We start from the raw sequence: 27,170 nt of genomic DNA, 5'->3' as shown, positions 1-27,170 counted from the left end.
TCTGACTGCGTGCCCATCTCGATGCACCAGTTTAGAGAAACAAGAGCTCCCCACATCATCTGACCTCCTTTCAGACCTCCTTTCAGGGCAAAGTCAATCTGGGGGCACATTGTTGGTTCCTTTCTGGGGATTCCAATCTGTATCATCTCTCAAGGTTAGAGCCATTGCCTCTGCACAGTGTTCTCCAGCTTCTAAAGCAAGGAGGCTAGCCACATCCAAGGACAAATCAGGCATCAAAGCTGTTTTTCTCAAATTTTCTCTCAGACCAGTAGAAATCTGCCCCAAACTCTTTTATAATGCACATTCTCAAAGTCTTCTCCCCACCCCCATACACCATTCTATTCCTGCCTCCTTGCCTCTGCTTCCCTTAATGCAAACACCCTTTTCCCTCCCACTGATATCATCAAACCCATGCATCCTTCAAAAGTCAAATGATATTCCTCAGCCCTTCCAACGCAGGTTGAAGTGATTTCTCCTTCTTTAAAATTTCATAGCCCTTACTGTGTGATCCACATCAATTAACATTTAATTATGTACCATATCTTTTCTCTCATATATCTTAATTTTGTCTTCCTAATTGAATTATTGGTAGCTGTGAGCTGTCTCTTCTCCTGAGCATATATAAGGTTATCAAAATTGTTGTTTGAGTGCTAAATTAAGCTAAATGCCACTTAAACTTCTGGACAATGGGTCAAATCCACTCTATCGTACCAGTTTTGGCCCCACAGCTAAAAACATGGCCACTCACTCCTATTCCTTACATGTTCCAGCTTTCCAACCACAGAGGTACTGAATCTCTTTCTCCATTTCCAGTTGGAAAAATCCCAGGGAAGACTCTGATTGGCTCATTTCAGTCCTGTGCCCACCCCTAGAAAATCACTGTCTTTGTGAGGCAAAGATCATATAAGAACAAGAAGGTTCATGGTTGGAGCGAAAGAAAATAATACTTGTCCACTGTAGGTAAATATGGATTTTGGAAAGTTGTGTTGCTTTATCTTCTTCAGGATAGGTTATTTATTTTAAAATTACATATTTATTTATCAAACATTTATCCAGTCATAATAGATCCTGCCCCATAGGGAAGCTCAATAGATTTACTGGCAGTAAACCTTTATTGTTCTTTCATTGTCAAGGGAGAGAGAAAGAAGCATTTGCATTGAAAAAAAAAATGGCCTCCCAGGTCTAGCTGATGGTATATTTTTCCCTTAACCCTACTCTCCAGAAATTCACATACATGATTGGTCTCTCTCCCAGGAAGATTTAATAGGGATCATAGTCTTATATCAAATTGGAGTTTTCATTGTCTCTCCCTCCCCTCCCTGTTCACCTACTTTTCAGAGATCTGCCTCAGTGACTCGGTGAGGTAGTGTGTCAGTTTCAGGGTCACTGGTAGGAAACAGATGACACAATTCAAAGAAGTAATTGAAGAAATTTAGTAAAAGGATTATTTAGAAAAGTGAGGCAGGGTTAAAGAATCAACAAGGGATGGGCTGCCTAAGGTTTAGCAACAGTGGGAAGCTATTCCTACTCTTATCCTCTAAAGAGATAAGGTGGTGGGTATGGTACCCGGAGGACAGGGCTGGAGGACATGAACTATGACCTTCAGTAGGGGAAGGTAATTACTGCCGAACTGCTGTCCTTGTGGAGGAAGTTCTGGCCTCTCCTCCAGCTCTCTGAGGTGCCACCCATGTGGCCAGACCCAAGAGAGTGTAGGTGATACAGACTGTAGGGATAAGCATCCTGGGTAATAGAACAGGGTGACAATGGGCAGAGAGTAATCTATACAACCCACTGGAGAATGACCAGAACAAATGGCTACTTTCAATGGGGTGGGAACAAACATATCAGAATTGTGTGGGTGTTGCCACGCAGCAGCCTACCCATCTGTCTCCTGGTACCTGCCCCTAAAGAAAGGAGAGTCTGTGAGAAGGATCCTTTCAGGGACTTTGCTTCACCTTTGTGCTTATACCTTATGTCTCCCTGTTTGGCCCCAGAAAGATGGCTGGCTAGTCAAAGACCGGTATGATTCCCCATGGGTGGGGGAGGACAACCCAAGCCAGACACAGCCATGTGGGGACCATCTGGGGAACTTGCAGTGTTCGATAGAGGTGGGCACAGCTCCCCACCTTCCCCAGGCTAAGGAGAGCCTCTGCCTCTGTGGCTGCATTCATTCCCTCAACCTGCAGGGGAAGTGACTCAATGATGTGCACTCCATCTACTCATATGCATAAAGGTTTTGTCCCTTGGGGAAGTACATACATCCTGAGACTTATGGTTCACCTGCCTGCAGGCAAGGGTGATTGGTTTAAATCAGTTTCCTATTGTAATGTATGGGATTCACAGATCTTGAGATTGACAAGCTTTACTTCTTTTACTTCCACACCTAACTAATAAAAGCCATGCGTTGGCCCAATTCGGGGCTCAGTCCTTGAGGTTGTAGTCCCTTGGCCGTGCTTGCACTCTATTCTTGTCTACTGTCTTTTTTGACCTTGTACCACCCTCCTCGCTTCTCACAATTCTTGTCGTGCTGGACACAACATGTGGAGGGGGGAGGGGGGATGTGTATAGTTTTCAAAAAACTCGCCCAGAAATTCTGAAAGAACATAATCTCCTCCTCCTCCTCCTCATCCTCCCCCAAATGATCAAGTGGCACTGATCAAAATAAGTAAAACTGCAACAAGAGAATGTCAGATAAACTGGCTGATTAGGAAGATTATTCATTCACATAATTGTTCATTTATTCGTTCATCAATCATCAAAGATTTATTTGTACCTCTAAGGCATCAAGCATGCAAAAATGGATTAGACATCTCTGTGTGCTTGAAACTTTTTATAGTAAAATGTTGGAATAAATAGATTATATAGAGACACTGCCCTTGAGAATCGAATAGTCTGGATCAGCGAGGTTTCTTGGAGGACTGGACAGCAAAACTGAGTCTAGGCTTTGGTGGGAGATGAGGTGGTGGAGGCAGGAATCTACTTCAAAGTTTAGGATTGCAGTGTCAGGTTTGCATTTTAGAAAAACCCCTTGATCATCAGGGTAAAGAATGGATTGGCGGAACAAACAAACAACGTTTAGAGAACTGATGTGGGTGCCAATGTGAGCAATGGCCATGCGTGAAACCAGGACCTGAACAATGGGAGGAGGCCCCAAAATTAAAAGGGACAGATGCAAGAGGTAATCATGGGGGACCATTAACAGGACTCAGGGACTGAATGGTTGTGATGTAAGACAGAGCGAAAGTGCTTCGCTGCTGTTTGGCCTCTTCATCACCCCCCTACGTTTTCAGCTAATAGCTCCCCAGTTTTCTGTTAAGAGCTTGCATCTACCTATCCCATTGAGTATAGTTTCCACGGAACCATCATCCATAAGTTCTTGTCTTCTCTGGCTGGGAGGGCGATCACGTGACCTTTAGCCAGGCCAACCAGTCTTGCCCTCCTGGGAATTTGGAAATGTTGGGCTTGGTATCTCGATCATGCCTTGGTTCTTGTCTTTTCTGAAGGCTCCTTCTTCAGTTTTTTCCCCCATAAATTTTGTAGGCCACCCAAAAGCCTTCTTAAAGAGTCCTGTTTTAAACTCCAGTTAGTCATTTTCTGTGGCTTCAACAAGAAAACCTTGACTGATTAACGCGGCCAGGAGTCTGGTGGTGTCTTTCACTGAAAGACAGAAGACGGGTAGAGGTGCATGTGTGAGAGGTGCTTACTTCGGGGAGGGTGGGCAATTTGCTTTGAGAAGCCTATGGAAAAATAGAGAAAAATCCAAAATCAGGCCCCAGAGGCTTATGTGGAACTCTGAAAAAATGACACCACACAGAGTAAAAGCCATTTCTGGCACTTAGACATAAAAAGTCCCACCCAACAGCCTGGCCTCCCAAGGACTTATCTAGACTTCTCCGGGGCGGGGGTAATTCTAAGGGGAGGCTGACACGTTCTGCAGATGCCCCAGAAGCAGTGGGCGACAATGGACAGAGCCCCATTCTAGGCACTGGGAGCCTTGTGTCCTGGCTGTGGCTCTCTTACTAGTTAGCTGGGTGACCTTGTACCAGCGTCCTCTCCTTTCTGAGATTCAGTTTCCATATTAGTCAATACAGGGTTGAATTATATTGAGGGGTCTTCAAAAATTCCAAAAGAATTCTAAGTTTACATGTAAAAGAGTCAGCTGTACTGGAAAACTGGGTTGAACAAGTCTTAAGCCTGTCTCTTTACTGCAGGACTTCTCAGGGTCTTAAATTCGCTCATCTGTGAGGCAAATCTCCAGGAGAGGTGAAGGTGAGCAGCATTTCTCACTGCATTTCTGTCCAAGGAAACAACCTCCCTCCCCATGATGAACCCATGGGACTACTAGTTCCATGAAAAAAACACGTGGAACTAGTAGTGATCAGAAAGCACTTGCAGAAATGCTGGGTTAGGTGATTTCGGTGGTTATTTCAGCCCAAATATTCCCTTATTCTGTGCAGCCAGTGGCCTGTATACCTCCTGTTGCTGCCACTGGCCTCTTCCTTGGTGGTGATTGACCCCTGTACTCTGTGCTAAAGTGGTTCTCCCAGGGAAAAGCATGTTTGAATGCCTGTGAAGTCACTTACAGATCTAGTCAGGCTCGCGGAAACCCCCAGCAGCTTAAATGAAAACAAAGCTTCCCCTCCCCCTCCCCACCGTTCTCAGAGCACAGACCCAGGCCCAGCCTGAAGGGTTTGCAAAGAAAAAAAAAACATGCTCTAGTGTGCATTTGGGAAAACAAAGAAAACCCTACTCTTTTCTACTCCAGACAGTCTGAGATGCTTGTGTGCCCTTGGGCCTTTACCCAGTTTTCTCATCTGCCTCAGACCTGGTACTAAATTGGTTCAAGGTTTGGAGGAAAGCTTCAGAGGAAAGGATGTTTAGAGTTCTTAAAAGCTGAAGTCACCCTGAGGCCCCGAGGCCCAAAGACCTCTATGGCCACCAGAGGGCGATCACAACAGTGTGTGTACAGAAAGCGCCTCCCAAGAATAACAGCAGTAAATTGCACCTAATGTGTTCATGAATGGTGGACGCTGAAGTGTGCTTGTGTGTGTGTGCATGTAGGTAGAATTGGGTGCCTGGAGCTATGACTTTGAAAATCTGCTAAGTACAATAAAACAAAATCTGCACCTCTACCATATATTTGCAGGATGTGGTCAATAGTTGAAAGTTCCCTTGAAGGAAAATGAAGAAGGAATCAGAATAGCATTTAAATGAAAGAAAAAGTGTTCTCCGTGGCATAGTTGGTATTGTGGTACATGTGATACTGTATGTGTTTTTTGAGAATGGATGTGCACATTTGCATATGTGATTGAGTATGGATGTGTAAGCATGTGTGTGCACAGGTGTGTGTGTGTGTGCGCACGTCTGTGTGTGAATGTGTGTATGTGCAGGGCTCATTCAGGATTTTCCAGGGTGAGCAGACATCAAGGAAGTCTGGGCAATGCTTCCTCCAGTTCCTGTTCTCTGCCTCCAAACAAACAAACAAAATCATTCCTACAAGTATTTATGGAGCCTCTAACACCCGAGCCCCTCCCCAAAGGCATCTGGAAAAGCTCAGACCTGGCTAATTTAGAGGAGGCACTGAAAGAAGGAAGGCGCTGGGAGCAGAAGTGATGCCTCGCGTATGAATGTTTTGCAGAAACACTTTCTCTTCTTTGATGCTCTGTGCACCCCAGTGAGGAGGGCTGTGGCCCCCTGGCTCAGAGGTGACATGATTGACCCAGAGTCACCCAGTCGGGAAGTGGAAACTTGGGGAATCCAGGGGTCCACATCCCGCCATCACTGCTTTTAGCTGCACAGCCGGCAGTGGCTCTGGGCAGAGCAGGGCAGGCCTCCAGGTAGGGTTAGCCAGTTCTGTGACACGTGTGACAGGAGTGCGTTCGTGTCCATACAGTAGGTCCTTTAGGAATAAGTTGTGGATCTTTGCCAAGATGAGGTAGGATCTTTGAGTATCTTTGTAGATGAGGTAGGAACGCAGCTTTGATAGACTGTGATGTAGAACGTGGGTGAATTACACAGTGCCACGGTTTGGCGTCCCCCTAGTAGCTGTGTGACCTCCGGCAAGTCACTTCACTAATTTGAGCTTTTTTTCTTCTTCTTTTTTATTTTTTTCAATCTATAAAATGGGGGCACTCAGATGCCCCCTTGCGGGCGGGACGGAGTTGGGACAGAAGGAAAGAATATGAACAGAGTGCCTAGCTCAGTGACAGAATCAAGAAAAAGTGCCACCAGCCTGATCTATCCTTGGTTCCTAAGAGTGAATGAATCTCAATTCTGGGGCTCTCCTGGCAAAGCCCCGTCCCTTACCCAGTTACTTCCCTCTCCCTCCTCTGCTTCCTCCTCCCTCGGGCTCTCGGTTGCTCCAGCAAAGTTCCCAACTTAGTCTACATGACGCGCAGCGCAGCCAATGGGAGGCGGAGCTGGCATGTTTTATTTATTTATTTTTTTTGGCTAGGGGTTGGGGGGGAGGCGCAGGAGGGGTGGGCCGCGTCTCTAGTGTCTGCCCTGCTCAGTGAATGGAGAGAGCGAGCGCCGGCCAGCTCGCCTGGCTGCCCCGTGTCCCAGCCGCCGACGCTGCGCTCCCCAGCCCGGCCCCAAGCCGGACCTCCCCGGGCTCCGTGCCCCACTGCTCTAGCCCCAGGACCCCGACCCGGCCCACGCTCGGGGCCGCGGGCCAGCGGGGACAGGGGGCGCTCGGTACCTGGGCACTCCGAACGATGCGCAGCGGGGCAGCGCCAGCCCCGCCGATGGAGCTGCTGCTGTCGCCGCCGCCCGGCGCGCCCCACTCCGCCCGCGCCCCGTGCGCCTGAGCGCCGAGCTCGCTCCTCCTCCGCGCCAACTCCACCGCCCGCTCCCCAGGCCGCCCGTGCTCCCCCGCGCCTCTCCGGGCTTCAAGCGTCTTGCCCCGCCAAGGCAGCCTTCTCCGGGCGCGGGCCCCTGCACACCATGGTCCCCGGGAGGACAGGGTCCGGCGCCGCTGTGCGCGCCCGCCTGGCGCTGGCCTTGGCGCTGGCGAGCGTCCTGAGCGGGCCCCCCGCCGCCGCCTGCCCCACCAAGTGTACCTGCTCTGCCGCCAGCGTGGACTGCCACGGGCTGGGCCTCCGGGCGGTTCCCCGGGGCATGCCCCGCAACGCCGAACGCCTGTGAGTACCCCTGCCAGCCTCCATTCGGGCCACCCACTGGGGTCCCACAGAGGGGCCCCCAGGCGCCAGATCCTGCCTTTGCCCTCGGTCACGTTGCATGCATTCTCTGCTCTGACCCTCTCCTGGATGGGATCCTCCATTCTCTGACTTAGGGGTTTGTGGCTTTAGGCAGGTCTGGGGATAGAGGTCTGGAAGCCCCTTGTGATGAGTAGAGTAGTGCCTCTCCTGGGTTAAAGGCTCCAGATGCAGGGCCCGCTGACAGCTTCCAAGCAGAACGCTGGCAGGAGATGTGGGGAGGAGAGAGAACACTGCAGCCAGCGAGGTCTTAGGGTGAGGGTAAAGGGTCTGTGCTCATTAAAGAGGGGCTTGATGGGAAGAGCTGAGGGGTAATTGGACTTTAGGGCGCCGATACAGGAGAGAGGGCCCCAGACTGTGACCCGCTTGGAGATCCGAACGGCCGGGCCAGCCGCTCTCTGGCTGCCCTTGCAAGGAAAGTTGAGCGTGTGTGTGAAGGTCTAACTTCTGAGGAACCAAAAGAATTCAGAGTGGGTGCTCGCAAAACCTGCCCTGCCTGGAGCGCAGCCTTGGAGATGCCAAGTTGCAGCCCTGGTGAATTTTTTATTGCTTGGTTATAAATGCCTCCCCAAAAGGGCTGGAGAATGGAAATGCTGACAGCCCTTTAAATGAGACCGAGCGCTATAATCTTACAAACCGCACTCAGCCTAGGATCCTGGGCTTGGCAGGGAGAGGAGAGGCACTTGGAGAGTGGGATGGATTGACCCTCGTTTTAACCTCAATTGTGCAACCAAATATTTACTTTTCATATGTCAACGTTTTGGAAACATTCATCATTTTGATCCTCCGACCAAATTCAAAACTTGGATTTGGGGTGGGTTCTTCCTAGCCATCAGTTGGGAAGTTGGGAAAGGAGGAAGAAATGGTGGAGCGAGTGGGAACTGGCCTGGGATCATAGCCCAGAGTGGGTGAGGGTTTGCTCTCCGGTGGTGGACTTCTCCAGGTCTTATTCTCCTGCCATCCTCTTTCCCCACGTGTCTTAGGGGTAGGTGCCTGAGTCTTCCATTCTGCCTTCTTGACTTTGGGCTGGGAGAGAGTGGTGATGAGACTGAGATGAACTGTCCTAGAGTGTGTTATCCTTGTGAATCACCTCCTGTCACCCCATTTCTTCTCTTCCTTTTCCTCTTTACATGTCCCTGGGTGGAGACTCAATAGAACCGCCTTTTTCCTGGAGCTTTCCTTTGGCTCAAAACATTTTCTTCCTCCCACTGCAGAGATTATTCTGTGGGGTTGAACCATGCGATTCTAGAGGGTTAGAGCTGAATCTTCATTAACACATGTAGAAAAGAAGGCTCAGAAATGTGAAATGACTTGCCCAAGGTCATACCCTAAGTTGATGGTGATGAAAGGACCAGAATCCAGGTTCCCACAATTTAAGTCAGACAGTATGTTCTACCATACCAGTGAAAAGGGGGTTTGGTGGTGTTTTCGTCTGCCTATAACTTATAAAGTAAATCCCCCTCCCTCCTCACGTCAGGGCCAGCCACATGAGTTAGTGAAATAATAACTGTGGTTAATGTTTAATGAATGCTTTTCCTGCTCAATTTGTTTACATGTGCTATCTCTTTGAATCTCTATAATAGTCTTATTAGTTATATAGATAATGCTTATTATTTCACTTAACAGTTAAGTCATCTTGTGACTTGTTCAAGGTCATGTAGCTAGTGAAGCGTTTGAATTTGAGCGTATTGGCTCCTAAGGCCACACCTAGTACTCTGCTGGACATTCTTGGAGCAAGGGTTAGTTGGGCCAAGATCTATAAACAGAAGACGGCCTTGGGAAGGTTCTGGCTGGGCTTGGGTCTTGGACTAGGCACTTCGGCTGTACCTTACAACATTCAGCTTGCTTTGACATTAGCTGTCCTTTGGGGGTCTTGCGATTACTTCTCCCCCATCTTCAAAATCATGTTGCATGTTTGGGAAACCAAGGAGAGTAGACCCCTCTCCTCCTGGCATATAGGAAGTCTTCAAACGCTGCAGGCACATCACTGTAGCGAGCAGGCCACCCAACCACCTCCCCCAGGAGACCCAGGCAGCTCCGGGCTGCCCATTTGCTCAACAACTGGAGAAGCTAGGCAGACATCGGAATCCTGGGCATTCCCTGGGCCCGCTGCTGTAGTCATGGTCACTGGCCAGCATGGACAGGGTAGGAGGTGCTTTGGAAGAAATACCTGTGTCTCACCTGCCTTGGTTCTGGTCACTGGGACTGCTTTGGCTGGGGTGCTGGGGCTGATACGGCTGCCAAGGCTGGCCCTCATTCTCGTCTTCTTCCTCCCCAGGAAAGGGGGCAACGTTTAGGAGCCAGCTGGGCCCAGGGGGGCTGCAGGGGTCATGAGCAGCCCACCAGCAGTCTTTCAATCCCTCACTGTCTCAGTCAACTCAGATGTAGCATTTCAAGTCTGCAGACTTGTGGAGGGATAGTTGGCATTCCTCTGCAAAGGCTTTCTTTAGGGAGGAATTTCTCCTTCCTTCTTTCCTTCATTCATTCAACAAACATTACTTGAGCCTTTATGCATTCCAGTAACTGTATATAAAACCACTGCGTATACAGAAGAAAGCCAGAAATTCAACGTAAAGAATGTAAGCAAAGGACGGGGGAAGGAAACTTCCTTTAGTGAGGACTTCAAACTCCTCGGGGCTGTTTTCCAAGGGGCGTAAGTTTTGTCAGCACTGCCGTCAGATGCTCGGGACCTTCCTCAAGTCCACTCTTCTGATCCCAAATGTTTACATTGTGTTTTATAACAAAAAAGACGCATTTTCTCTCTTCTTTATTTTTGCTGCTCTACCTCCCAAAGAAGCTTTACTGAAGGTGCGTGTGTGTGTGTGTGTGTGTGTGTGTGTGTGTGTTTGGTTGGTGTTTCTGATTCTGAGGCCTCGTCCATTCATGCTGTGCCATTAAGAAAAACCTGCATGGGGATAATGTGGTCACCATTTGGACTTTGCTTTCGGCCTGGAATGGGGCCTGTTGAATTGTTTGTAATTAAGCTGCTATCAGAGTTGGGGGGCTGTGTTCCAGCTCCTTCTCCATAATGTCAGCACATCTCACAGAAAGAGAAACTCTGTCGTTTATAAACTCCTGACAGTCCTTTCCCCCTCAATGAGGAGGTGACACCCACAAGAAAGCTAAATAAACGCAGAGGAGAATTCAGTGTAATTTATTATCCATGCAGCAAAGATAGAGGACAGGAGGAGAGGAAGTGAACAGTGGTGCCTGAAACAAAACATTTACCATAGAGCACAGAGTAAACAGATGTTGCCTTTACCCTTCTGAGTACAAAAGGAGCCCACAGATGTAATTCTTCTCCAACCACAATCTCGGCCTGGAAAAGAGGAGACAGATGAAAATGAACTCTCATGTGGGGCCCCTTCTCCCCGGCCTGCCTAGAGGCAGAGGCCCACTTCTCACCCGCAGCGAGGTGGTGGCCTGAACAGCGGAGTGGGGCAAGAGTGGACATCTTTGGTTTTTCACTTGGCTCCAGAACATGCTGGAGACTGCTGTATTTAAATAAACATTTCCTGTTTGCGAAGGAAAACGGGCGAAAGGCTGAAACGTGAGAATGTGGTAACTTAATTTTCTCCGTCACTCCAGATGACGGCAAACTTCGCTGGTGGTTGGGTCCAATAAAAACCCACACCGTATCATAGGCTTTCCCTCACTTGACCACAGAGGTCCCGAGGTCAAGTGGGAGACTTTCCAAGATGCTCAACAGCCAAGCCCTGCTTTCTCGGACTCTCTGCCCTCAGGGCCAGCTAACAATGCCAGGGGCAAGCTGGTGAATCACGGGGCCTGTCTGAGCCAACCATGATGATGTGGCCTTTTGGGAAGCCCAGTGCTCTCCTGGCAAGTCTGCTGGGCTGGACATGAGCAGTTGAGCGCACACACCTCCAGTGTGCTGTGCAACTCTGAACAGATTGCTTTACCTCTCTGGGCCTTGTTTTCCTGAAAGTAGAAACTTAGTGTAGTCTTAATGGTTTTTCATGTATGGTCCTCTTCCCCAGTATCTAGAACAGGACCTGGCACATAGTAGGCTTTCAAGTAATACATGCTGACTAAATTAATGATGATTCTCAAAAATGCAAGTCTTTCTTTAGTTCTTACAAGTGAAAGATGGGCAATTAACAGATTTGTATTTTTATGTTTGGCTTCGGGCAATTTACTAGTAACCTATTACATGAGTTATTAAGGGTTTCTAAAATTTGGCTTTCGTGAACTAGACATTATTGCCTTACTAGAGTTACCAAGGATTCCTAATGAGTGATTCACTCTGGAGTCTGGTTGCCAGGTGTTGCTTAGCAACCTTAGAAAACTCCTACTGTGCACATGCCAGTGAAAAGAGCTAGAAATCCTGAACACTTAAACCATAGGACTTTCTAATCAGGAACTCAGCGGCGTCATCCTGCACTCTCTGTGGCTTTTGATGGTGGCTCTTCTTGTATTGATTGATGTATTTGTAGGATCATTATTAAGTTTTGCTTTTGCCCATCATCTGGATCTTGTATTATTTCTGCATATTTGCCATTTTGATTGTTATATTGTTTCTCTCCAGCTCCATTTGTTGTCACTGAGTTCTTTCTCCCCTAGAAGGTGAGAACAGTGGGTCTGAGCATTGTGGGATCTTTTGCGTCGACTAAATGGGCTGTGGCAAGGTGTCAGAGCTCCGCGCCTAGTGGTTTGGGCGTGGGCTCTGGAGATGGCTCTGGTTTGAGTTTTGGCTCTGTTACGTCCTTGCTGTTGTACCCTGGGCAGTCATTCCAGTCCTCTGGGCTGCAGTCTGTTTAATCCCTTTGCACCATATTTCCACACCGATAACACAGGATGATAATTGCATGGGCCCCATGGGAATGCTGTGCACGTGGCCCAAGACAACCCATGTAATGCGCTCAAAAAAGTGCCCAGCACAGTGTTTCATCCACTCCTGCTCCTTTTCCTTCCTTGTAAAGGGCACAGTAAACATTCCTCTTGGGGAGGATTAAAGGAACTAATGGGCAGGAAGTGCTTAGCACGGTACCTGGCACGGAGTCCGCCACACACTGGTAAAGATGGTGGCCATGGCCGTTATTGCCAGCTCTTCATCTCAGGCCCCATTCAGCTGGAAGTTCGAGATGCCCACCCTAAACATACCCTGTGGAGGTAAGCTCCTGGCCTGTGGGCAGGCTGTGCCCAACACCCTCGTGCCTGCTCTCCTCCCGCTCCTCTCTAGTAAAGCCCAGGTTGGCCTCCCTTCCATGAAGAGGGGATTACGGTTGAAGTGATTTATGTCTTTTCCATGGGTGTGCTGCTTTGTGGTATATTTAAATAAAGAATGCAGTTTACTTATTTATTTGGGGTGGGGGGCGGGTTGGATTTTCAAGGGGAATTTTTGGCCCTGACTGTTTTTTTTTCAATGCTCATTCCTCCTGTCTCTCCCTAAATACCTCCTCATACTGACTTCCCGTGCCTGCCTCCATTACTGCTTTTACTTGAAACAGCTGCATTTAACTAGCATGCTCCACCCTCATTATGTAAGGTGGTCTTAACCCTTTTTAGAACTGCTGAAAAGAAAAAAAACAAAAACAAAAACCAAGGCTTGGAAGCTTTTCCGGAGAGCTTTTCTGAACCACCACTACTTCCGGAGAGGACAGAGGGTAGAGGGTTCCCGCTGGGGTACAGGGTGTTGACTTTTCAAGACTCTCATTAGTCATCACTCTCTGAAATTCAAATCAGCCTCACCCAGGTGGGAAGAGCTCACACTGGGAATCCTTTGCTTCTCTGTTCTGAAGACCTGGGTTGTGTTTTCTAAGTACTGTGATTGCTGGTCTACCAAAGGCTATACGTTCCTCCCCACCCACTGTGGTCTTCATAGATCTGTTGCCAGAACCATCTGATACAGCTCTTCCCTGTACATTGGTGGAGGATGTGTGATTTGAAGTCCTCAATATTGAGCAGATAGGGAGGTGGGGAAGGTAACGATATTTGTGGGTAAAGGTGTGGACTCCAGAGCCAGATGGGGCTCCAGTCCTGGTGTACTACTTACTAGCTGGGTGATCTCAGTTTCCTCATTTGTAAAATGGGAATAACAATGATATCTCCTTTATAGGATGGTGTGAGTATTGAATTAACTCACATCGATTGCTTCAATCATGGTGTATCCTCTATAAGTAGTCTTATAATTATTAGTATTGTAATCCTTATTTATTAGTCTTCCTTCCAGAGCATGCTCAAGATAAAATCTGATTTGGAAAAAAATATGATAAATTGTTAGGGTTGAAAGGGGTTCTCTTGTCCAAATTCCAACCATGTGCATGCTGAGCTTCCACCAACATACGAAGGGTGATCAAAGAATACGGTGAATGCTGCTGCCAAGTGCCACCCAACAGGAAGACAGGGATCTTCAATATGCGAAGTGGCACATTGGACCTGAGTAACAGTGTGTGACAAGTTTCAACTTGTTTGGTGCAGTCAGTAAGGTGTGAGCTACAGTTGAGAGAAGGTGTATTTTAAAGTGTGTAGTAAAGCATCCTCCATCATGATAACGCTCCGTGTCACACATCGCTTCTGATATACGGCAGTTTCTATCAAATAAAAACATTACAGTGTGTCCTCATCTACCTGTTTGGCTGAATCTGGCACCTTGCGATTTCTGGCTCTTCCCCAAAGTCAAAATGATTCAGGACATCGAGGCAGCCACGACAGTGCAACTAGAGACACGAGAGAGGACTCTGGAACTGCTTCAGAAAGTGGCAAGAATGATGGGGTAAATGTGCTTGATGCAAGGGGGAGTATTTTGAGGAGGATTAATGACAATGTGTCTTTTACTGTAATAATTTTTTTTTTAATTTAAACATTCACCGTATTTTTTTTATCACACCTCATAATTTTGGAGAAAGGGAAAGTGGTCATTCTCCTTTACTTGATTACGTTCAATGGTGAGGAACTCAGTTCTTCCTAAAGCAATTTATTCCATTTTTAAAAACAGTTCTAAGAATAAATTTTTCTTTGGGGGTTGAACTTTTCTCCCATTGATTGTTGTTACACAGAGCAAGTATAATCCTTCTTTCAAATGATAGGATTTCAAAAATCTATTGCTGTTGGGTTTCTCACCACCCACTTATCCAAGTCTTCTCTTTTCTTCCATAGATTTTTATAACTTCCTCAACTATTGTGCATGTGTTAGACTCGGAGGCAGGCTCTATCCCCATTCCTAGTTATCTTATTCTAAATAGGTTCCAGTTTTCTTTGCCTATGTTACTGTGAGACCATCCGCTGTCATGCTATCTTGACTTTCATCAATGTGTTTTAAAGGGACGTTTTCACTTTGGACGGCCACCCCCTGGTTTGGTCATTCTGATCGGGCTGTTCACTGTATTCTCAGTGTCTCCCTTGCCCTCCCTGCTGTTGATCCTATTCTCTCTCATTCATTCCAGACCCAGACTTGTGCAGTTGACTTTTTGGAGTCTAAGTGCAACAGTTTGCATTTATCCTAATTAAATTTTGGCTAATGGTTTCATTTCATCAGCTTTTCAGGAACATTTTCTATTTTTATTTTCTCCTCTAGCATATTAACCACTGCTCTCCCCATTTCCTCTGCAATTTCAGTGACCTTGCCCTATGGATCTTTATCCAAGTTGTCAATATAATCAGCAGTGTCCTGTCTGCTTTTCTCAAAGTCGTTCTGTGGTCTGGGGTGTGGATTACATAAATACATTGTCCTGTTCTTTCTGGCTGGGATGGATAAAATTGTTGAGGTCTTATTGGCCCATAGCATCTTCTTTCCCTGGGGTTCTGTTCATATTTTCTCTGGAATGAATTCCTATTAATGCTTAATTCCTTTGTTTGTTGAATTTTCTCTAACCTCTTGGTTTCTCATAGCACGTTCCATCATGACTTTAGCTTCATCCGTGTCCTATTAGGCTGGTGCCAGAAGCCCACGGATGTGGTGTGTGTGTGTGTGTGTGTGTGAGATTTTCTCCTGGAAAATATTTCAGCCTGAGAAACTGAGCCCTTCTGTCAGCAGTAGAGCTTGTCTGAGAACCCTCAGCTTCTTAGTGATTTCCTTTACCATCTTGGGTACCCATTTGTACAGGCTCCTTTGCTGGAGTACTGCTGTGACTGGATGTGAAGAAGGATGAAGCATAGAGAACAGAGGTCTACAGGCTCTCCCGAAATCTCTGTAAATCACCACCACCACCACCACCACCACCACCATGACCACAACTGCCAGTTATCGAGCCCCCTTTGTGCCTGGCGCTGCTTTCATACTTGACACACACGGACTCACTTCATCATCTAACAATCATGCAAGGCAGGAACTCATACTGTCCTCACTTTATAGATGAGGAAACTGAGTCATAGAGGTGCAGGCACTTCCCCAGGTAGGAGCCGAAGAATCAGGGTTCATCAGGTAGGCTGGTCTCAGGTCTGCCCTGCAACTACTGGTCATGTCATTCCTCCCAAATCTTTTAAGACAGCCCCTTCTCTGTCTTCCAAACTCAATTCTCAAGGAACAACTAGAAGAGAAAAACAATGAGTCCCAGTTGAACCAGTGGGCATCGATTCGATGCAAGGCATCCGGAGAGGAATGCCAATGCTACGTTCTGGACACCTGGTGTCCAGATTGGGGACGTAGGTGGCATTTGAATTGGAGCTTGAATAGGGTTTCTATAGGTAGAAATGGGAACATGTACAGATTCGTACATGTCTGTGGTTGCGCGGAACCTAAGAGAGCATGAGCCCAATTTAAAATGATGGGAGCTGCCCTTTAGGGAGTTTTATCTAAAAGGGCATTTGGAACAGAATCTAGTAGGTCAAGTCTTAGGGAAAAACATCACATGGCTATGTGGCTAATTGTTATTTTTTTAAATTTTGAATTCGGGAGATAAACCCTCCAAGAATAGTTCTGATGAGCCCTCTTGGCCAGTATTTTTCCCCACAAGTATCTGCCTTGCTCTGGACAGGAATTGCCTTCTTTTCCAGTTAGATGTCTTAATACTTACTGCTCACTTTCTCTCAGCCATGATCTTAAGGCTCCCCCTACCTTGAGATCAGGTCCTACTAGAACAGACGGATATAAGATGCGTCCTGGCAGGAATGAATGTGACTTCACTTTTCACAGTCTTATCACTGCTTGTGTGGGCTCAGACTCCTCTTTTCATGTCCGAAACGCCAGTCTGGGTTCCTGACCCCTGATTCATTGTGCACTTTAGCAGCAGTGTGGGTTGTGGTTCCTGAAAGTCTGCCAGCACATTTAACCACCCACCTTGCCTCTCTCTTGAGTTTTTGGCCTCCCTAGTTCGTGTCTGCTACCCAGCATACCCATTCCTTATTCCCCTGCCCTCTACAGTTAGTGTCTGCCTTAACTCAGGCTGGTCTGCAGGGTGTGGACTCCATGGACCTCTTCTCATCTGAGGTTTGTGGGCTTGACTGTAGACGTACACACCTTGTGCATCTCTCCCTGAGCCGGAGCTGCTCCTGACCCCGCCATTGGCTGTCCAGCTTGGCCTCTTGCTCTCTCCTCCCCTCATGCAGCTCTCCTTAGCCTCGGGACTGAACCTGGACTTGTACTATCTAAGCTTCAGCTCCCGAGACTGGATTTGAGGAGGATTTTTATGACCTGGGCCTTCATCGGAGACTGGAGGTTCCCAACCCATGGTTGAGTCTTGGAAATAACTTCAGACTTCGTCTTCATGGCCATCTGAAGCCTGTTTTGATGCCCAGGGTGGTGTGTAGAGGACACCAGGGCTGGACTCTGTCAAAGATGAATAACAATGTGCCCCTGAGCTCCCTACAACTCAAGAGAACAGAGCAGATTGTTCTGTGATTGGGAAGCTAAGTGAGGATGATGTCATTGGAGAGCTGTCCTGCTCAGAAATGTGTTGCAGGAATCTCTGGACTGTCTAAAACTTTCCTGACATTCTTCTTTATTTTTTTTTTTCCTCCTCTCATCTCTTCCTAGCTCTAGACAGTAGGTAGAAAAGTATTTTGTATGTGAGGTTTCTAAGTGGTATTAATGGGAATCCAATGGGGAGTACAACTTGACGTAACCTTAAATGAGTAAAAAGACCTAGGCAGAATTGTGGTCTGCGTCATTTTTTTAAACTGTGGGACGTTGTTGGAGTATCTTTCCGAGTCTCGTTTGCCTCATCTGTAACCTTTAGAATGGTAGGAATAACACTTCTCTCATAGAACTGATGCAAGTTTTAAATGAGATCAGATATGTACAAATGCCTCCTCTATTCAGTGCTATGCAAATACTTGAATTCGTCCACCTGCAATGTCTGATTTTAACCACGGGATCCTGTATCTGAAAGACGATCAGGGTTTGTCTTAGAATCTTGCATTCACAGGTGAGGAAACTTGATAGCTGAAAAGCCTTGCTCAGACTTACCCATGTCTTCAAACTCTTACTGGGCTTTTCCTTTTCACTCATCAAGATGCATCTTTCACAAATGCAAATGTAGCCTCGCACCAGGCATGCTAGCTACTCAACCAGCTTGAGTTGAGAGGACTTTTGGCCTAACTAAGTAATTAATAAGTGTCAGTTTCCAAGAAAGTAGAACCAAAGAAGGGGCTCCGTGATGGAGGGTTATTTAAAGGAGCTGTTTATTGAGAGTCTATTATGTGCTAGGAACAGTGATGAATAAGTGAGTGAAATGTCCACATAACTAGAACAGCTCAAAATAATAGGAAATCACTCTGGGTGTTGCTTCCCACCCAATGACTGACGAGGGAAAGGCCACCATACTAGGTTCAGAGTGATTTATGAGATGGTAGGGGGAAGTGCTAGACACCAAGCCGTCAGGAACCACTGAGTAAAGCAAGCCCCACTCATCCCTTTAAAGAGGTACAAATATGTAGAAACATTCACACATCATTAAAAAAATAGTACATATAGAATTAAGAAAAAAAAAACTCATGGGGAAAATATTAATCTGAGAACAATTGTCTCTGAGAAAGCATTCAAGTATGCCTCTGCAGCTAGCTGGCAAACAGCGCAGGGTCTGCATTTTATTAGAGCCCCAAGTCTTAGAGCACTAGAGCGCTGACCTTATTTGAGAAACATTTCGTAAACACGGACACAGCACAGCAGCATTTGAGCTACAATGAGATACAGGGCCTCCTTCGAGAGGCCAGCTTCCCCTGTTGGGCTGTTCCAGCTATAACTAGACCACTGGATATGGTTTCCCTGTGGTGTTAATTCCCTCATTCTCCTCTCTTAGCTTTAACTAAGCAGGTAGGAGTTTTCCCCCGGGGGGAAATGGGGGGGGCACTTTGGACTGAAATTTGCTCTTTGGGCAGCTTTGTGGGATAGTCTGTGGGGGAACTCGGCTTTGAGGGGAAGGGTCTAAGAACTGTCATTTGGCCCAGTTTTTTTTGGAGATCTTGTCTTGCGTCTGGAGACCTGTCATGCATGTATGTAGGAGGGTGGGTCTCAGGCAGCATTCACTTACTGCTTTGGAATGGAAGCCCTGTGGCTTGCAATAGCTCTAAGAAACACGTGCACTACATCTCCTCCTACTAGAAGTTGGCATTTTTCTTTCCATCCTCTGCCAGCTTACAAGCCTGAATTTCTGCCACGGAACTTGGTTCTGTCCCTCCCCCCTCATTTCCTCCGGTGGCCAAGAGATTTTCAGGCTTTTGAGGTCTCTCTGGAGGTCATCTAGTCTCCCCCTCCCCACCGATCTCGGCCCTCCTGGACAGCTGAATGTCTGTAATGGGAGGGGGCCTCAGAAGAAGTTCGCCCTGCTTTCCTTTCAGCCTTGTTCACAGCGTTTGGTGCTCACTAAAGATCTCTCAGAGCCATACGAAGCTTCTGCCAATCTGGAAAGCTAGGGAGACAGAAGAGGGATGGAATCTAGTACAAAAAATAAGGACTTGTGGAGCCAGAGGGGAGAGGCACCAGATGGGTGATTTCGGATTGCAGATCATATCCTGAGGGCCATCAGCACCAAGGTAGTTTGTTTAGCTTCTAGAATGGGAAGATCTCAGATAGGAAATCTGCAGGGAAGGAGCACTGGGAACCAGGACTGGAGCAGGAATCCAAATGGGAAGGCCACTTACTTCCTGGGAGTTTTAACAACCCTAATGCACTGCCCCCTGCCCACTAATTACTTCATACCACAAGATGGTAACCAGTGTGCTCTGTTTACTCTGTTAGGCGAACATGCTAATACTTTTTAAAATGTTTCCCATACGCTTCCTCCTACCATGTGCCCTCCTTGTATGTTCTAGAAATTTCCCAAAGACCTAAATCTCCTCTGGGTTCTCTCCTGACTGGAGCTGCATGCTGATTTGAGCCATATTCAGCCAGGAAGCTCTCTTCTGCCTTTAAAACAGGAAACATCTCCTTCCGAGAAGACTGCACTCCAGTTTTCTTTGTCTGTGTTGCTAATGAACAAAGAGGCCCTATTGCAAAACAGCATTTCATGAGCAGAGTGGGCCCGAGAGCACCTCTTGCCAAATGTAGCTGTGTGTAGTTGTGTGGGGGGAACAGCTTTGTTAAGAGGAGGACAGAGGGAGGAGGCTCTGGGGAAGTGTCAGCAGCGGCCGCATGGGACAGTGGGTAGAATGCTTGCATGGGAATGTGGGGACCTGGCTGGACGTCAGCCACGCTGTGTGACCTTGGACAAGTCACTTGACCTCTCTGGGCCTCAGTTTCCTCATCTTTAAAGGGAGTGAGAGGAGTAGACTGGAAGGTCTCTAAGGATCCTTTCAGCCTGATGCATTCTCACTTCTGGGGGCTGGGATTTGGGGTTTAGACCTGAGCCAACATCTAGCCAACCCAAGGGACTTTCTGAAGGCAGTCGAGAGGCCAGGACAGCTGCTTCAGGGAGTGGCTGGGCCCTGATTAAGGCTCAAATAATTAGCTCAGCTCCACAGTAAGCCTTCTGAAATTAGGAAAGAAAAAGATGTTTAGTTTCAAAAATAGCAGTTGGTGTTTCTTACAACTGCGTGGCTTTGGGCTTTGTGTACTTTCTGCGTAGACATCATTTCCCTCCCTCTCCAGCAGAGCGGTTCAGAGTATCCATGCCGGAGTTCGTGCGACCTGGGCTGGAATGCCATCACAAGCTAAGTAACCTCAGGCATGCTCTTTCACAGGAACGCGCTGGGCTTGCTGGGAGGCTCACATGAGGTAATAAATGTCAAGCTCGGAGGACAGTGCCTGGCTGGCATTAAATAACTGCTCCAAAAGCCGTAACTCTGATGACTTACGGCTGCTTCGCAAACCACCCCAACACTTGGTGTTGTGAAGCAACACCGATTTGATTATGCTGCATGATTCTTTGGGTCAGGATTTTGGCCATGGCTCAGCAGTACGGCTTCTCTCTGCTCCCTGATGTCTGAGGCTTCAGCAGGAGAGTGCGCGAATGACTGGGGGAGACGTGAACAGCAGGTGCTGGAATCCCCTACGGGCGGCTGGCTCACGTGTCTGACACCCAGGCCCAGCTGACTTGAGGGCTGTACTCAGCAGGGACTGCTGACCTGAGCACCTACAGGTGACCTCTCGATGGGGCTTGAGCTTACTGCAGCAAGGTGGCCTTAGAGTTGTCTGACTTCATACATGGAGGCTCAGAGCTCCGAGAATAGTTGTACCTTTGAACAACTCAGAAGTTGCGTGGCATTTTAGGAACTAGCCTTACAAGCAACATAGTGTCTCTTCTGCTGTAGCCCAGATTCAAGGATGGAGACCAGCTCCTGAAGCAAGAAGTCCCAGAGACTCTGCCGCCATGTTTTAAATCCTCTATAGCCATATAAATATCATCCTTATCTTCTACAATGTGTAACTAATCTCTTAACTAGATTAAAGTTGCTTGACGGCAGGAGCTGTACATTTCTCTCCAGAGGCTTAGTACATGCTTGTGAAAATAAGACTAAGTCAATACATTTTTAAAAATCAAATTGGATAGGCCGGGGACTTGGTGGAAAGACCCTGAGCTTCAAAGCCAAAGAGATTTATTCAAAAAACATCTGTATTCAAAATGTACCCTTTGGCAAATCTTGCTTGTCTTTTTAGACTCAGTTTTCTCATCCAATAAAAAAGAGACAGTAGTATCTGTCTCCAGGATTGTTGTGTGCATTAGGGATAATACAGGCCAAATGCCCCACACATAGTTGGTGCTCATGAATGTTGTGAGGCATTGTGGCAAGTACACAGCCGCTCTGCGTAGGGAGACCCAGTTTCAAATCCCATTGCTTATTGTTCTGTGACTACTGTAAGTCCTTTTATCTCTTTGAGTAGTAGGATCCTTGTCTATAAAATGGGTATAATATTATGCGTTTAGGGTTCTTGTGAGGATAAGAAATCCGTTATATAAAAGTCTAGCTCCATCCTCACATACAGTAGGTACTTAATACATAGTACCTACAAACTGAGTAGTCACAGTTAACAATTGTAGTTCTTTTGTTTGCATATTGATTCATCCATGAATTTATGCATTGACCAATTATTGACGTACTGCTAATAAGTCACAGTAGCCTCATTTCTCGAGGCCCTGCATGCTAGGGTGTGTTGATGCCTAGATCTGGGAGGATACCGCACAGGATGAAGGGCATCCCTGGAAAGCAGCTCCCAGGCCCAGGCCAGCAGCTCGGGACAGCACTCTATTTGAATACATGTGCAACTGAGTTTTAATTGCCCCTGTTGGCTTTGACCTCAGAGCAGCCCTAGCTTCCTCGAGTTCTAACCATTTTGTTCAGATATCCACATGTCTCTTTTCCTCTTTGGGTCTAACTTCTTTCTTACTACAAGCAAGCGTGTTACCTCTTTACCTTGTGCCTGTTTTTGTTGTTGCCTTTTTAAAAGCATCATTTTCCTGGCTCAAGTTTGGCAAACTGTACCAGCCTTATCTGTGTGGTACCAGCCAGGACATCAGCTTTCTTTTTTTAGATAGCTTATAGGACCCAAGGTTCTGTTAGAAACTATTGATTAGGAGCTTCTCCTTTTTCTCCCTAAGATCGCCCCAAAGCCCCAGCCTTAGCCTTTAAAAAAAAAAAAAAAAAAAGAATCTAGCTAATCTGATAAAGTACACCGACCTGTCTTTAGAAAAATGCACCAATTCATAATATTTTGCAAATGATTTTGAGGCCATTCACGAGCACCTCCCCAGGTGGTGTATTTCTTCTGAGTGACCTACCTGTTTCAGGGATTTTGATTACGTGGGCTCTGGGGTTTTGCTGAGCTCTACTTGCGGGTCATAATGTACCTGGGAGGCGCTCTTACGTCTTTTTGCTTTTAGACATTGTATCTATCCCCTCCATTGTAGTGGACGTGTGTTGTGTTTGGGCTGCACAGGATTCAGTGTCCCCTCCTAGCGGAGTATCGTCTTCTTCATCCATGGCATATAGTCAGCTGGAATTGATCAGAGACCTTACGTTCTCCTGGTCAAGGGATAGGCTCATGACCCAAGTCAGTTCTACTGGATGCCTCTGCCTTGGACTTGAAATCTTGACCACAGGGACAAGGAGAGTGGACACGATGGCCTGCCGTTCATCTGAGCACTTGTGTAATGACCAGACATGCCTGTTGTGCTGTTCCCCATTGAATCTACAAGTCCCTGGTAGCCGTCTAGTGATTTGCCTTTTGCTCAAGTTCGTACACTTGTAACCAGATAACTCTAACTGAGAGAGCCACCGACGACAAACTTCTGGGGAGAAGGTGGCATAATGAGCAAGATGACGCCTGGCGTTTGGAGAAAGGCAGACCCAGATTTGAATCACAGTTTTCCGCTCACCAGCTGAGTACCCTTAGGCAAGTTCGTTTTTCTCTTAGGGTGTTGGCATCATTGTAAAATAAGGATAACGAGTCCAGAAACCCTGATTCTCAAACTAGGCTGCACACTGGAATCACCCAGGGAGATTTAAAAATGACCGATGCCTGAGTTTCATCCCCAGCCATTCTGATTTAATGATTTCGGGGTGCGTCCTGGGTGTTGTGATTCTATACAGCTCCCAGGTAGCTCTGATCTCCAGCAGTGTTTGAGAAAACTGACCTAAAGAAATTCTTCAAATCAAGGGAAGATTAAATAAGTTATGTAAAATACTTAGCATAATGTAGGAACTGGCAAAAGTTGCTCTTTCTTTCCTTTCTTAAGGTGAATGAGATTCACTTGCTTCTGCCACCAGCACCGTTTTCTTTGTTTGGAGTAGTCATAGCAATGCATGACAACCACAGTGCAATAGAACCCTACTTATTTATACCATTTGAGGTGAAGGCCAATCACGCATGTTGCCAGAATTATGGAACATAAAAAATGTGATTACATTCATATCCATGGAATAACTAGGGTGAGTTCAACAATGCTTTGTGAGAGCATTCTATGGAGTAACTGTGTTAAGGGATAGATGAAATTGCTTTATAATTACCATGGCAACAGCGACATTGAGTGTTGTCTTCCTGTGGGACCTGGCCCACGACCCAGATCTGCCTTGCAACATGCTGAGTGACCTTGGCTCAAGCAGGACCTCATCTCTTGAGTCCTCAGTTTCCCCAGAGCCCATGTTCCAGTTGGTGCAGGTTCAACAGAATTTTTAAGGCAGTATGTTGATGTGACAGCAGTTAAAACAATGATGAGAAGATCCTGTGGGCAGCAGAATGAAAGCAGGGCCCTGACCCTCTTAGAGGGGACAATTATAGATGTTGGTTCTTTCATCTCCTCTTAACCCTCTCCCGTATCTAACCATGTAGGAAACTATCCAAACCTCTGTTCTTATAAAGTCCTTTCTATAAAGAGGTTGCAAAGGGAAACTACCTCAGTACTATTGACATTGGGGGCTAGGTGTTTTTTGTTGTTGTTGTGAGGGGCCATCCTGTTCATTAAAAATATTTAGCAGCATCCCTGACCTCTACTCACTAGATTCCCGTGGCATATACTACCCCCTACCCCAACCCCAGTCAGACGACCAAACAATGTCTCCAGACATTGCCACTTGTCCCCTGGGGGGACCAAATCACCTCTGGTTGAGAGCCACTGCTCTAGCCCAATCTCAGTGAAGTGCGCTTCAATTAATGAAGAGCATGACTGTGTATGGGCAGTCGTTAATCTCTGTAGTGCCTGCAGAGGTTTTCCCAGATGCACGTGAGCCAGACAGCTACCAGGAATCCCAACTTCCATTGTTACGGGTAGGGGTTCTGAGTTACCGAGAAGTTAATAGTAATAATAACCACGGCTGTCATTTATTGAGTGTTTATTATGTGTTACGTGCACGACTAAGTGCTTTATGTATTACATTGTCTCAATTAATACTTACACTGACAGAGTTTGCAAACCAGTGGCTAGGAGGCCAAATCCAGGCCTCCGACATGTTGTGCTTGGCTCACATGTATTGGCTCATATAATTGTTTTGTGTGGGTTTTTTTATGTCAGTGTCTTGCCAACATTTTAAGATTGGGTGAATTCATATAAAAACCTACTTCTAAGCTTCTTTTTCAAAAATTGGGAAATTTGGCAACAGGGGGTCAGCTTGGCTCTAAGGCAGTTATTGACTGGCTTTGAGATGACACGTGTCTATTTCACTGCAGTCCTCACCACTCCCTTAGTGACTCCAGCACTGAGACTATGTGTCAGCTGCCGTTTGGTGTCATGTTGTTTTCTTCTGCTCAGCCCAGCTTTTCTCGTTGATACCATCTTCTGGCTCCTCAGGCTGTTGTATTTGTGGCTCTTTCCTTACACCCACTCTCTGTTGGATATATTACTATTCTCATTTTAAAAATAGGAGAACTAAAGCTCAAACAAAGGAAGGGTCTGACCAAATTCACGCAGAAAATAAGCAGCAAAGCTGGGAGAGAAGCTGAGCCTTCCTACCTCAGCAGCATAGCCCTGCCTGGCATCACAGAGAAGCCGCTGGCAGAGTCTTCCTGCATCCTGGGATGCTCCAGCCAGATCTTCTGCCTCTTAGGGTTTGCTCAGAGAACCAAATCTCAGTGTTCCTTTTGCTCACCAGGAAACCCACATGTCACCAGGATGGGAAGAGTGTCCTCCGAGTGTAGCTCCCAAGCTGCGTTTTTCCCTGCGTCTGTGCCACTCTTTGGTCTGTGTCCAAAGGCTGCTCACACACTCCCACGTAGCTGAGGGGCCAGCTGGTGTGTGTGCTTCTCCCTGAGACAGGCCGCTTGCCTGCGGGGAGGATGTGATTGCTTTAGGAAATTAAGTGGGAGTGATTAATTAGGAAATGTACTGAGGACTCTGGAAAGAAATAGCAGAAAAGAAAAAAAAATTGGAACCCTAAATACAGAAATGCTTCTGGCCACATGGCTAAGGATACAGCGTTCAGTGGAGCCGAAAGCGTTCGATCCCATTTATCTGGTGCTGCAGCTTTGATACAGCCCCCTTGCATGGGGGTGCTGGAAGGAACCATGAAGTCAGCTGGCCCGACCTGTCCTTCCACTAAACGGTAAATGAAGGCTTGGAGAGACCACAGAGACCACCAGGAAAAGCTGGCAGTTTAGAAGGAGCAGCAGGGTTTGAGAGTTAGAAAGACCTGAGTTTGAATTCTTGGTGCGTTCTTGCTAGGTGTATAACCCTGGACAGATCTGAATCTGTGAACAGGCTCACTGTGAAATCCAGGTAGCATTGACTATTGCCAAGGGTCGTTGCAAGGAGTGAGTGAATAGAAGCATGAATAATGACAGCTAATAAATAATACGTGCCAGGCACTGTTCTAGCACACTGCCTGTGTTTTCTCAATTTTTACAGCAATCCTATGAGGTCGGTACTACTCTTAGCTCATTTTATAGATGAAAAACAAAGGCACTGAGAGTATGTATTATTTACTCAGTGTCCCATAGCTAGTAAGTGACAGAGCCAAGTTTCCCACGCTGTCGGACTCAGGAATGCACGTTCTTGACCACGACGCATCGTGCCTCATACACATGGTATACAGTTTATAGATAACACTACCTCATTAATAAGGAGAACATTTATGTGTGATATAATTTATATGTAATTTGTAATGTATGATATAATTCCTATACATTTTTTATATAAAATTTTAATATGTAAGGTGTTACATTAGGTTGAACCCTAGGGGTTTGCATTTTTGTTGGTAGAAGAGGTTGAATAATAGTAATTTTATAGAGTTCATCATCATATATGATACTGAAGTCATTTGGCTTTGTCTTCTTTGTGTACGTGTATGTGTGTATATTCAGAAAGAGCACACACACACACGTACACACACCGACGCAGCGGGTTTTCTCGTCCATCGCACGGGGCTAACATCCCTGCCATTTGGAGCTGCTGTACCATGTCCGTCAGACAATATGTGTGGAAAGCACCTAGCACAGTGCTCAATAAATAGGATCTATTGTGATTATCCGGTCACAGCCATGGCTCCCACACACCTGCAGGGGCCTGCTATGTAATGCTCCTTCTTTCATCCCCAGTGGCTTGGCTTTTGGTTTGAGGGTCTCCATGTACAATCAAACTTTTACGTTACAGGTGAAGTATTGAGCCCAGGAGCTATTTTTTATTCCATGGGATTTTTGATATTTTCAATATGCTTCAGTCTAATACAAAGCTTCTTGTCAGGCCAAGCTGAATACTGCTGCCTTCCATGCACATAAGAATTACGGTGCTGCCAGCATGAAATACCACTCTGCTTAGCCTCGTAGCTCATTCCTTCTGTGTTTTCTCTCGGGTCCTCATGGTACAGTCCCCTGCTGTTCTTACTGAATTTTTGGCTTGTCAGTCAACCTTCTCTTTGGTAACTCGACCCATCTGTGGGTTTTAATACAGTGAAAGTTCTTTCTGACCTCTTGGGGTGTGGCTTTTAGGTCTTGGCAGGAGAGCTGTGTGGTGATGGTTCTGCTCTCTCCTCAAACCTCTTGCCAAAATGAGCTTGGAGAGATTGGTGGCCCAGGTGGAGAGGAAACCAGGCTGAGGTCCTGGTCTTCAGTCCTGACTGCGGACCTGGATACGTATTGTCAGCCTTTCCTGTCAGCATGGGAGATGGTGAAGAGACTAAGTGAGGAGTCTGCCC

General features: G+C 46.8%; 1 protein-coding gene across 1 annotated transcript in view; it reads left to right on the top strand.

The window, feature by feature from the left end:
- Positions 1 to 6,465: 6,465 nt before the first annotated feature.
- The window catches only part of SLIT3 (slit guidance ligand 3), a 551,973-nt gene continuing 531,268 nt past the window's right edge, over positions 6,466 to 27,170 (top strand). The window contains exon 1 of the mRNA XM_019740962.2: positions 6,466 to 7,142. Within this exon, the coding sequence (XP_019596521.2) occupies positions 6,946 to 7,142 (197 nt within the window). The 5' untranslated portion in view covers positions 6,466 to 6,945. The remainder of the gene's footprint in view (positions 7,143 to 27,170) is intronic.

Source organism: Rhinolophus sinicus, linkage group LG10 (assembly GCF_036562045.2).
Source record: "Rhinolophus sinicus isolate RSC01 linkage group LG10, ASM3656204v1, whole genome shotgun sequence".
In the NCBI taxonomy this organism is placed as follows: Eukaryota; Metazoa; Chordata; class Mammalia; order Chiroptera; family Rhinolophidae; genus Rhinolophus; species Rhinolophus sinicus.
The sequence above is the reverse complement of the archived record's forward strand: the minus strand, read 5'-3'. Positions and strand labels throughout refer to the sequence as shown.